Source organism: Carex rostrata, chromosome 18 (genome assembly GCF_964058835.1).
Source record: "Carex rostrata chromosome 18, lpCarRost1.2, whole genome shotgun sequence".
Taxonomy (NCBI): domain Eukaryota; kingdom Viridiplantae; phylum Streptophyta; class Magnoliopsida; order Poales; family Cyperaceae; genus Carex; species Carex rostrata.
In genome coordinates, this window is record NC_135935.1 from 358380 (window position 1) to 370353 (window position 11974).

Sequence of the window (11974 nt, forward strand, 5' to 3'; positions counted from 1 at the left end):
TTTTAATTTGCAGTGAAAATTTTGGTTTTTATTTTTGCTTTTATGCTTTTTTCAATTTTAATTTATAACATCTACTATTAGTTGTCTAATTAATATATTATTTGACATCTGAAAAAAATTTGATTTTCAATATTGTACGTCTTAATTCTCATTTGACCACATATTCATAAATTCAAACAATTATCAAATAAAACTTCACATAACTAATCAAACAATTAAAACATTTTAAAAAATCAAAACATCTAAAAAAACAATTATTACATCTTAAAAAAATAAACAATTAAAACATCTAAAAAAAAACACAGAAAACCCAGATCCGCAAAATAATTTCTTGGAAAGAGAAACCTGAATCTGTGGAATTATTTTGTGGATGGGACACCTTCAGCATTTTTGGCAAGTAGGTGTAGATTTGAAATTTTTTTATTTATTTTAATATTAATAAAAATTTCAGAATGATAAGTGTACATCTATCATCTATGGTTGATGGCCATGATGTGTGGCTGGCGTCAGTAGATTCAGTCTTTTAGGTTTGACCATTAAATTTAAAAGTTAAAATACACATCGATCAGTAACCTGGTAATTAATGTCATTAAAAAAATTATAAATTTGAGCCATTAATTCTTTTAGCTCTGACATTGCGAACTGAAGAAACAACGCTCCATTGTTTTATGACTACAACAACTGAAAAGAAATTTGTCAAGTACTGTGTAAAAAAAGGAATCAATAATCTATATTTTTATGGTATTTTGAAAAAAATTCTGTTAATGTTTTTTCTTTTCTTTTAAATACTGTGAGCTAGAAGGTCGCCACACGTACTACATGAATTACCAAACCCCATTCCATGCCTACCACAGTTTGAATCTACATATCGATTCCCGAATTTTTTATTAATAACATTACAAAAACTAAATAAATAAAAAAATGAGATCTGGTCCTCAATGAGACCTCGATCGCTCGAACAGTGGAATTGAGATGAGATTGTATACAGCTATTGCTGACAAATTTCAAATATAATATTGAAATTAGATGGCAAATCCAGCGGAATTGGATGGCAATTCAAATTCACATGTATCATCTAATAAGTTTTATATTAAATATAACTTTTATTATATATTAATAAAACAAAACAAAACGTCATGATGAAATTTATATTAAAATATAACTTAATTTATATTTAAGTATTCAAATTAACACTTGGAACCGTAAACTTTTCTAATATTTTAATATAAAAAATAAAACAGTGAAACCAATTTTAACATTTTGCTGCATGGTTGCGCTGGATAATTCAAAAAAATTAATCGTGCATTTCAACCATACATTTCACTAGCTAGGCAGATGCCGCCAAGTACGTGTTTTGTGGTTATATATATATATACCGTTTACTGAACTTACTACTCGTGCTGACTTTCAAACGTAATCCAAAAAATCAAAATTTAATTAATTAATAGCTAGGTCAGGTCGGATCATATCGATCGGTATCCAAATAAAATGAAGACGGGTAAAAAATTTCTGACTATACCCGAACTATTCAATCATTAATTGAAGAAGTCGGATAAGAATTGGGTCGAAATTTGACGTCCCTAATTAAGAGTTTGATTGTGACAATCTATTGCATGTATGAGATGTAAAGTGGGAGACTTACAGGGCCAAATATGCAATATATATATATATATATATATGTTCCCAAACAACCTGGAGAGTTGGAAATAATCAATGTATACATTGTATCTGTAATAGTGTATAGATGAAAGTAATTTCTAATCTAAGATAATTTAATTTAATTTTCTGCTCACCTGACCTCTTCAATTCTCCCTCCTATATATATATATATATATATATATATAAACCTCCACATTAATTATATCAAACACATCGATCTCAACCTTGCTCAAAGGCAACACCACCATCACCTACACACACAATACAAAACATACACAAATTAAAGCAAAATTCTAAGATGGGGGCAGAGGCAGAGGCAGAGGCAAAGGGATATGATGTCATGCTAAAATCGACTGAGACTGTGGCAGCCATGCTTCCAGTGCAGGAGCACAGGCTACCTCAGTCCAACTTTGATCTTCTCCTCCCGCCCATTGACGTCGGTGTTTTCTTCTGCTTCCAAAAACCTTCACCAATCTCTGACAGTAATGCTGCTTCTGTGGGGCCCACTACCTTTCCGGCCATGGTTGCAACCCTCAAAGTTGCTCTTGCAAAGGTCATATCTCAACATGAGTGTTTAATTTATGTACTTCAAAAATTAGGTATTAATTAATTAACATGGCCTACAGTTATGCGCATTAATTACATTTAATTGACAAAATGCTAAGGTGAAATATATTGTAATATATATAGGTTTTAGAAATTTAGGTGATAGAAGTTCGTGCATGTACAATATATAGTTCGTTTTTCTGAGACTCGGTTGGATTTGGATTAGAGAAAGACAACTGATCATGTTTCTAAGGTTTTTAAAATTTGGAGGGGTTGAATGACGTAGACTAGGTGTTTACTTTTCAAACGAGATATACCAAGACAACACGTACAAATTAATATAATTTAAAGTACATGCATGTAAACTTAGACTTAATTGGCATACAGCATACTATATTAGGATTTAGGAAGCAGGGAAGCATCAAGACTTAATTCAAACAAGTAATAGATAATTAAACAGATATGCAGCTATATATCTATTAATGGTAATATATATATATATATACACACTGTATATAGGTCTTGGTAACATATTACCCTCTAGCTGGTGAGGTGGCGACAAACTCTGCTGGTGAGCCAGAAATATTGTGCAACAACAGAGGTGTCGATCTGACAGTGGCATATGCTGACGTGGAGTTGAGGGAGCTCAATTTGTACGACCCAGATGATAGCGTGGAGGCTAAACTTGTGCCTAAGAAAAAGAATGGCATCGTCTGCATTCAGGTTTGTAATTATTTTTAAAAAGATGCTACATAAATTATCACATATTAATTACCCGATAATTTGCAGTTATATTTATGTAATTTTGAAAAAATATATATTTCTTTTGTCAGTCAGATTAATATGAAAAAAATTATAATCTTCTAGTACTGAGACTTCAAGTCTTCAACTCCTAACATTATTTCTTTTACCACTCTTGCTAACACATGAACGGTTTGAGCCGGCCGTTATTCACACTAGTAGGAAGTGTGTAAAATTATAATATATATAAAATGGCCCGCAAAAATTTATTGAATAATGAAAAAATTATATATTCTGCATTTCTGCTTGGAAATAAAAAAATTGCTATTCCTATTTTGTGTTTCACATTCATGATCAACCCAGGGGTGCAATAAATTAAAACAATTGAGAATATCAACTAAACCTAGCAGCATGCATGTGCATATATATATATATTGAGTTGTGAAGGAAACAAAATTCTACAATATATGTTTAACTTACTATAAATCATGCACCTATCAGGATATCACAAATCTCATGTGTGTTAATTAAAGAATTATTTTGTTTAATAAATTTCGACATGAAGCCAACAAATTTAAATTTTTCTTTTTCCTTACCTATATCCACGAATATAGGAACTTGACATATATATATAGGTGAGCACTTAACTTAAGAGAGAGGTTAATTAGGGATATTATTAATTATGTCATTTAGACTTAGTTGAACAACTTCAACTTCGGTTATGAGGTTGAAGTTCATTAGTACTGAGTCAAGGCTAACTTAATTTTGTTACATGTAATTAAAGGGTTGCAATACAAATTAAGTCCAGCTGACCTTTCCAATATAAAAGAAACATTAAAAAAATTGCATGTAGCATTTTGACTTGCATTTGAACCAAAATGTGTTATTTGGCTGAATGCACAGTTTTCAGTTTCATAGTAACAAGCAAGTAATTCACTGAAACAGGTCGGAATATTCATGTTAGAGTTGGTGACAACTTAGAAGTCAATAACCCCCTCAACCAAATCAAGAACTTAATTAATCAGGGCCACCTGATGAGTCCCTCGATTAATTTGTTTGGACATGAAAGAAACATTAAAAAAAATAAGTGCTACCAAACCCTGAACTTGAAGAAACATGAAAATTTGGTAGCTCATTTGGACCCCCCCACAATGGTATCTGCCTTTCATGCAGAGACAGAGTTTGATCTATCCAAATAATCTCAACTTTAACAGAATGAAAATCAGACAAATTAGAATATCTTTGAATGATAAGTGCAAACAAGAATAAATCCAACCATAAGACAATAATGGAATTCATGGTATTAAATTTTCATTATTCATATTTCTTAGTCACTTAGCTTGATCATCAACAACAACACTGTAATCATTATTTTTTTTTTATTTTGCAATTTACCATTATTAATCCAGGTCACTGAGTTGAGGTGTGGTGGCGTGGTGGTCGGATGCATGTTTGATCATCGTGTTGCAGATGCCTACTCATTTAACATGTTCATGTCAGCCTGGGCTGATACTGCACTCGGCCAACCTATTAGCCGCACGCCTTCCTTTCGTCGGTCTCTCCTCTCTTCTCGGCCCCTCTTCCCTTCAAACTCTCTTGATCCCCTTTTTGACCGACTTTTTACCCCTCTTTCACTTTGTCCCCCACCAAACCCACTAATAACCTTCTCTGAACCTGTCAATCACATTTATTATGTCTCGGCCACTGACATTGCCAGGCTCCAACAAATAGCCGGCAATAGCCGTAGCAAATTGGTTTGCTTCACTGCCTATCTCTGGCAAATTTTGGCCAGATCAGCCAATCAGGGTGAAAAGTCGTGCTCAATAGGAATGGTCGTGGATGGCCGCTCGCGCATGAAAAATGTCCACGGTGAAAAGTTTATGGAGAGTTACTTTGGCAATGTGCTATCTATACCATATGGGAATTTACGTGTGGAAACCTTGCTCGACATGAAACTCACTGAGGTGGCAGAGGAAGTGTATGAATGGCTATCACCAGCTGCAACAGAAAATCACTTTCTTGGGCTACTGGATTGGGTGGAGGCCCACCGGCCAGAGCCATCAGCAGCAACAATATACCTCGGAGATAGCAACGAAGAGGATAAGTCTGTTTCTTGTGTAGTGTCATCAGGGAGAGGATTTCCTGATATCGATTTCGGTTGGGGTAAGGCAACATTTGGCTCGTACCATTTTCCTTGGGGAGGAAAGGCTGGATACCTGATGCCGATTCCGCAGCCAACCGGGGATTGGGTTGTCTATGCACATGCAGCGCCTAGTATTGTCGCAGTGATGGAGGAAGAGCCAACTATCTTCCGTCAACTGACGACGGAGTACTTTCTCGGTGCGGAGAAGTAGGTGAAATGATGTGGTGATTCCTTTTTTTTTTTTTTATTGGTAATTGTTACTCTGGTGTTTTTGTTCTTGTGTGTTTCTTTCCAAGTTACATAATATGTTTTAAAAGGTGGGGTTGGCATGAATGACAAATCATCGTTTGTGAGTGTAAATTAGTGCATTGTGTGAATATTATTATTTGCAAGTTAGATTTCTCGTGTCTTTATTGTAACATGAACTTTTTTATCAATCCGTGTCTGATCGATTTAAACGGTGGCATGAAGAACATGATTGTTCTTCTTTTATATTAAAATCAACAAATTAAAAACTGACCAAATTGATCTCATGGCTGAAAATGAAAAAATAAAACAGGTACTCAACATGCTCACTAATCTCCAATTGTAAACAGAAACTGTAGTTCTCCCCACGCCAAGTTGATTTTGCTGTCGCCTGTCGGTCGAAAACATTAGTTGGACATCACAAATAGGGAAATGGAACGAAGCTCAAAAGGGCTTGAGGTTTACCTAATTTTATTGTGGATGTCGTTAATCTTCAGTCAATTGGATCAATACTATACAAATATAATATTTCTAGCGACTGTCAAGTAACCAAGTGACCTACATTGCAGAGTGGAGAGAGAGAAGGGGCTGTTAATTTGTGAGGAGAAGAAAAAGAAGAAGGCGAGAGGAAATAAAAGAGGGATAAGAAAAAAGAACAAGGGAACTGTGTGGCTTTGGTGTGTCAGGGGTCTGACTGGTGGAACCCATCTGTCAGCCCTAAGTTTGTATTATTCTTTTTTCAATTCTGTATGACTGTATTGCTTGTACGATGTTGCTCCTTCAATTTAATCTTCCAATTCATTATTTTCTAGTTAAAAGTTTTCAGAATTCTTAAAGATTCATTCATTCATTTTATCAGCAAGATTTCTTAAAATATTTGAGAAATAGGTTACAGATTCGTTTATCTGAGTATGATTTCTTAAGGTTTCAACTTGTATGCACTTTTATATAGCTTAGAAGTGGAACGATTATATAGTTTTGACGTGACTTGTTATATTTAGCCAATTTATTAATTTTAAAATATTTGTTCAAATAGTGAATTTTACATTAAATATTTTATAATTTTCTAGTGTTAAAATTCTCTAAAAACGTTTAATCCAAAAAAAAATTCTCTAAAAACACGTCGCGTTAAATCGTGTTTAAAGTTTAAACCGAAAAAACGTTACGTGACACTCCGTCAGTATATGTCCATTAAATGTCACCTGTAAATAACCATGACATGTACATCATTTTAATCTAACTGGAAAGAAAGCACACTGGTGTCACCTGGGGCAAAAGGAAAAATATAGAAGGTTTTTAAGTGACGTGAAAAGAGGGAGAGAGAGGCCGAGAGGGGAATTAATCCCATGATAAGGCACATAATATATAATATATATACTAGTAATCGTGTTCGTGCACAGCAACGGGAGCAAATTATGTAGTAGAAATCATTAAGCTCCTTAATAAGGAGGAGAGATGATTTAAATCAAATTTGTAGAGAAAAATAGTTAAATACTATATTTATTTATAAGATAATATATGTGAACTCTAGTGTAGTGGTAAGAATTTTGGCACCAACAGAACCCAACTGGGTTCGAATTCCGCCTTCAGTGCATACTTAAGTATTGAAGCTCATAATTTGGAAAATTCATCTATGTGTGATCTGAAAATCAACGGCTAAGCATTATTCCGAAAAAAAAAAAAAAAAAAAACAGGACCCTTATAGAATCTAGACATTAAGCTACTTAATAAGGAGGAGAGATATATTTTTTTTTATGTTGAAACAAAGTATTTTTGCCTTCAAATTCAATGATAAATGTCCTCATAGATTCCACAAATTACTTGAAGATTCTCTCTCACTTCATGATTGTGATAATTCTATAATTTCAATTTATAATTTACATGACAGAATACAATTTACAATTTTTCTCTTTTAATAATTCAAAAAAAATGTTTCATTTTTACATTGTTGATATTTAAGCAAATCACAATGTGAAATTTATGTCCCAAACTTCAAGGACAAATTATTAATATTGTACATTAATTTTAAACATGAGCGATTTTTATAAAAAAATATATGTATATAATTAAATTTGAGAATTTCAGATATCAAATCGTGTTGAGTTGAATTTTGAAAAGAGCACTAACTCTTCAATTTGATTTATGGAAATAGATAAATTTAAAGCTCAAATTTAAAGCACAAAAATTGAGAACGGAGAAATAAAAAAGTGTGAATACTAAGAACACTTGTTCAACAAGAAGCAAGCGAAAGTGGAAAACTGTGAATGTTGATGGAACGAAGAATTATAATTTTATTCAAAAATATATATATATATATATTATCCAGTTCTCAGTAGTCCGAAATCCCAACTATTGGCCATAGTAAGCAGGCATCCTGTTTTTGGGTTAATCATGTCATACACCTGGCCTGGATCGCACTAATTTGGATCACTATTAGATTAGTCAACTACAAAGTTATCATGCTTCATGCTTGTCCTTGCAACGAGTTACCAGTGTTACAGACTTACAGAGAGTAAACGGAACCAACATTTGCCAGACTTCTTGCGGAGGAGAATAGTGATTTCTTTTGCCTTGTTGAAATACTGGTAACTTAGATTTCCATCCACCAGATGACACAAGATTTTTTACTGTAACTAAGATTTGGATCTACCAGATTAGATAACACAAGCTTTTTATATCAAACGATGCTGTCCAAAGTCCAAACTTTGTCAGGTCAAACGAAGGAAAAACAATAAAATCCTTTAAGAGAAGAATGTCTCCATTCTAAAAATATATTTTCAAAATGTGGTCTAGGATAATAACCATATAGAATCCAAACCAATCATTTCACATGGTGTCCATCACAATCCAAACAGGAATATCACACAAGACATTTCTCTCTGTTTCTCTCTTTCTCCTCTCCACTCCCTCCCTCTACATATAAATGTATGGACATGTATGTACCAATTTATGTACCAAAAGTAAACAAGAAAAAACTCAAATAGAATCCCCAAACTCAATAACCACTAAACTAAATTAGCACGCAAACTACGACAAAACACACAATATACACACAATATACCCTACCGACAGGAGGCACAATCCTCCCTCTATAATAACAAGAAGCCATAAAATAGCAGATCAAGCCCTTTAACACTGGAACCGGATTACAATGCAAGAAATATCATCCTTGCTCTTTCGTGCCAATGCCTCTGTTGTCAGTCGTTTAGCAGCCACTTGAGGATCCTTCACTGATTTCACCAGATTAACTGCCTCCTCATTTTTCATTACCTGCTTTACATAAAGGTTACATGACCACCGTTGACCAACCCCAAAAAAATTTGGTTTCTGCTTGGATAAAGACTACATAGCCATTAGAACACCCCGGTCCTCATTTCATTTGTTTTTTTTTTTCTTTTCTTCTCTTTTCTTACATCTTGAGAGAATACGTCAAACACGTTTTTTTCATCACTCAAGCAATAAAGTATTATTATTAAGATTGGTAATCATCGATGAATTTCACTAGCCGTCTTTTACTAAATCAATTCTGAGAGTTTATTCCCTTTGCATTTTGCAAGTAGAACTATTTTCAGGGTACCTGCTATTGTCAGTTATTTTTCCAACAAAAATAAACCAACATAGAAATTACCAGTGAAATACAAACTAAAAATAATAGAGCTTGAAATATATGTAAAGCTAAAATTGCCTGAAATAAATCATTGTTTCTACTGTATAAATAACCAACCTTCCATAAGCCATCACTTGCAAGAATAACAAATTCTATAGTAGAATTTACTGGGACATGTCTAATATCAGGTTCTGAACTTAGATGTGCTTGGAGGCTTTGATCACCGAATGCCCTAGCAACTGCAAGCTGCCCGTTTACACGGGGTACATCGCCTAAATTTTGCATCAACAATAAGAACAAATGGAGAACATATTTGCGTATATTTTGCATCAATCTAGGATATTCTTTCAGGTGAGCTAAGAGAATTTTAACATAATACGAATGTCTATTAGCCTACGCCTCCTCATTCCTTTTAAACGTAGTTCTCATTCTATTCTGGAAAACAATATATTATGAGTTCCTAGTCAAAGTTCATCTTAATATCTAAACCCTGAGCCCATTCTATTTTGGGGTCAGTAAAAAATAAAATATAATTGTTTAGTTCCCAATACCAACAAAACAAGAGTTTGAAAAAAAAAAGTTCTTTTGAATTGGATCTTTAGTCCATTCCTATTATATTTAGTCCAATCAAATATTGTTGTCTCAGGCAAGGTAATTCCTAATAAGCAGCACCAAGCTAGAATCTCTAACAAAACTCAGATCTCTTTTATGAGCCAATAGAAGTTTGATATGACATTCCACCAACCTAGAATTATTTCAAAAAAGAAATTTATAGAAAAAATAAATAAGAAAAATCAGACAAACCAGGAAATGTGGTAACAAAACCGCCTTGGTTTTCAATCCTTTGCCTCTCAGTATGTGGCTCATGGTCAACACTTAATTGATTTGCGGCACCTCTTTCACACACAACTGCTCTAGAATCACCAACATTTGCAATCCACAAATCCTTCCCATCTACTACAATAGCTGTGACAGCTGTCGAGCCACCAGGCCCTAGATCCTTGGAGTTCTCTAGAACGTACTTGTTTGTTGAGCAGTATGCCTTTTTTATCGCTTCCTCTGGGTTCTCCCAAAAGATTGGCTGGAATTATAGACAGAAATAGAATGGAAATTTTAAGCATCAAAGCAGAAGCACCAATGCTACTAAAAAAAGTCTTTACTAAGTGAAATATATATATTATATGAAGTACAAAGACCCAATCATAATCCATAAATAAAATGGACACATTGGGTTTTTCAAATTGGTGAGTATATATTAATGGGTTTTTTCTTATTTGCATGTACTATATTAGATTATATTGTATTTAAATGATATGAAAAAATCACTAAGTTCCTCTCATGACAAAAATTGTTAACTTACCAGCTACACAAGCTTCTATAGAAATTACAAAAATTCCAACAGGGTTGAAAGGTGGGTACCAGCTTTGACTTTACCTCGCTTATTATATTTTTGAAGAGATTATCTTTGAGATAACTCGGCACACCATCACCTAAATGCCCATCAAAAATAGCAAAAAGGCCCAACTCATGTCCATTTTCGCACTTGTACTCTGCAACATGATAATCTTCCATGTCATGCCCTGATTTACCCTCGACCAGGTGAAAACCATGCTTTATTTTATTACTGGAGAATTTACTTCTCCCTTTTCCACTGTCCGCCGAGGTTGAATTTAGACAACCAGCACCCTGATGATCAAAATTTTATGGAAGTCAACTATTAGAAACCTAACAGAGTTTTATAAAATAGCTCAATAAAGTAGCAGCCATATGGTATGGTTTCTTTTTTTAGACAAAAAATTGAAAGATTGAAGGCGGTGTTTATTCCAGACTCCAGAGGTTTCAAGGGATAACAGGCGTTATTCGTTTATTGGAATGATAAAAATAGCAAACAAATCACTGCAAGAGGCATATCTAAGACTAAGACCAGGGTATTTTGGCGCGTAATAATTGAAAATACCTTGAAAATATTAAGGAAATCGGATCGTCGCCTCTGACCACTAGCTGACGAAGTCGAAGAAGAGCAACACGGACTAAAAGACTGTCTCTCCATCTTACCACCTCCAATCATCAATTCAAACTCCAAACAACTATCTCTCAAAACAAATTTAAGTAAAATTCACCGATTGACGGCTAATACGGCAGCAATATGGGATCGAAACAAAGAGTTTGTTTTTCTTTGGATATTATTGGGAACGTTTTTGGACTTTTGGTGGAGTTGTTTGATCTGTTTGTTTAACAAATCTTAGGTGAGACTGGTTTCTTAACTTTCTTTGATTGATTGTAGTGCCCAACAGCCCAAGCCGCGTATTGTGGTCCCCACTGAAGCTTCTCCTTTTTACATAAATAAATTATTGACATGGTCATGGTGTCATGGTCTATGGTTAAGTAATTACACTGTTTCATATCACTATCAACTATCAATATTCCCAAAAAAAGAAATTGTCCACTTCTTTAATCTGTCTTCACTTTCTTCCGATTTTTTTATTTCTAAGGAATGATCCAACAGATGAATATGTCGAGGATATATATATTATCTTAGGAGAACGCACACAGGGTTATATTGTAGGATCTGCAATGATAATGTGAAGTTTTATAGATAGTTTCTTAAGATAAATTAGATGAGCAGCAACATATATAAGTATTATCATACTTAAATTAAATCAGGTTCTTCTTTGTTGAGGTAAGTATAGTTTTAAGTTTTAACCATGAATTGATTGGATAGCTGTTGTACATTGGGATGTACTTCTTTTTCTTTAATCTATTAGGTAGATTATTTGTGGTTTCTATTTTAATAGAAATAGGTGACATAGTCACTACTTTTATAAAAAATAAATAAATAAATAACAATTGTACATGAATTATGATAATGACTTATATCTCAATCAAAATTCATAATTTACACGAGTTTAGAGTTGAGACTAAAAATTAGCTCATGTACACAAGTGAAGCTGGGTGGTAAATAAAAAAAAAAACGGCAAGTGAAGTCTATGAGAAAGGAAAAAAGGGCCGGCTTAAGCACTAAATGGTAATCC

At 33.7% G+C, this 11974-nt stretch overlaps 2 protein-coding genes across 3 annotated transcripts; one reads left to right on the forward strand and one right to left on the reverse strand.

Moving 5' to 3' along the window:
- The first annotated feature begins 1882 nt into the window (after positions 1 to 1882).
- Positions 1883 to 5487, forward strand: LOC144569797 (coniferyl alcohol acyltransferase-like). Its single transcript, XM_078320273.1, has 3 exons — positions 1883 to 2212; positions 2725 to 2928; positions 4356 to 5487. Exons 1-3 carry the CDS (start codon positions 1958 to 1960, stop codon positions 5298 to 5300), a joined length of 1404 nt encoding a protein of 467 aa, XP_078176399.1. The 5' UTR covers positions 1883 to 1957; the 3' UTR covers positions 5301 to 5487.
- Positions 5488 to 8109: 2622 nt separating this feature from the next.
- Positions 8110 to 11283, reverse strand: LOC144569291 (putative protein phosphatase 2C 44). Of its 2 annotated transcripts, none has more exons than XM_078319559.1 (5): positions 10900 to 11283; positions 10377 to 10628; positions 9747 to 10023; positions 9060 to 9214; positions 8110 to 8605 (listed from the first exon to the last, which is right to left on the reverse strand). In XM_078319559.1, the coding sequence occupies exons 1-5, from the start codon at positions 11008 to 11010 to the stop codon at positions 8465 to 8467; spliced, it is 936 nt and encodes a 311-aa protein (XP_078175685.1). In that variant the 5' UTR covers positions 11011 to 11283; the 3' UTR covers positions 8110 to 8464. The 2 variants fall into 2 exon arrangements, with proteins under 2 accessions (XP_078175685.1, XP_078175684.1); XM_078319558.1 differs by having other exon boundaries at positions 8110 to 8608; positions 10900 to 11201.
- Between the last annotated feature and the right edge of the window lie 691 nt (positions 11284 to 11974).

What these genes read in the sequence shown, in the direction of transcription:
- LOC144569291 (XM_078319558.1), bottom strand. Translation starts at nt 11,010, where the DNA reads ATGATTGGAGGTGGTAAGATGGAGAGACAGTCTTTTAGTCCGTGTTGC. An exon ending in ATTTCCTTAATATTTTCAAG is followed by an intron (nt 10,629 to 10,899) that starts GTATTTTCAATT and finishes TTTGATCATCAG; the next exon opens with GGTGCTGGTTGTCTAAATTC. An exon ending in TTTTGTTACCACATTTCCTG is followed by an intron (nt 9,215 to 9,746) that starts GTTTGTCTGATT and finishes TGCAAAATTTAG; the next exon opens with GCGATGTACCCCGTGTAAAC.
- LOC144569797 (XM_078320273.1), top strand. Translation starts at nt 1,958, where the DNA reads ATGGGGGCAGAGGCAGAGGCAGAGGCAAAGGGATATGATGTCATGCTA. An exon ending in TCAAAGTTGCTCTTGCAAAG is followed by an intron (nt 2,213 to 2,724) that starts GTCATATCTCAA and finishes CACTGTATATAG; the next exon opens with GTCTTGGTAACATATTACCC. An exon ending in ATGGCATCGTCTGCATTCAG is followed by an intron (nt 2,929 to 4,355) that starts GTTTGTAATTAT and finishes TTATTAATCCAG; the next exon opens with GTCACTGAGTTGAGGTGTGG.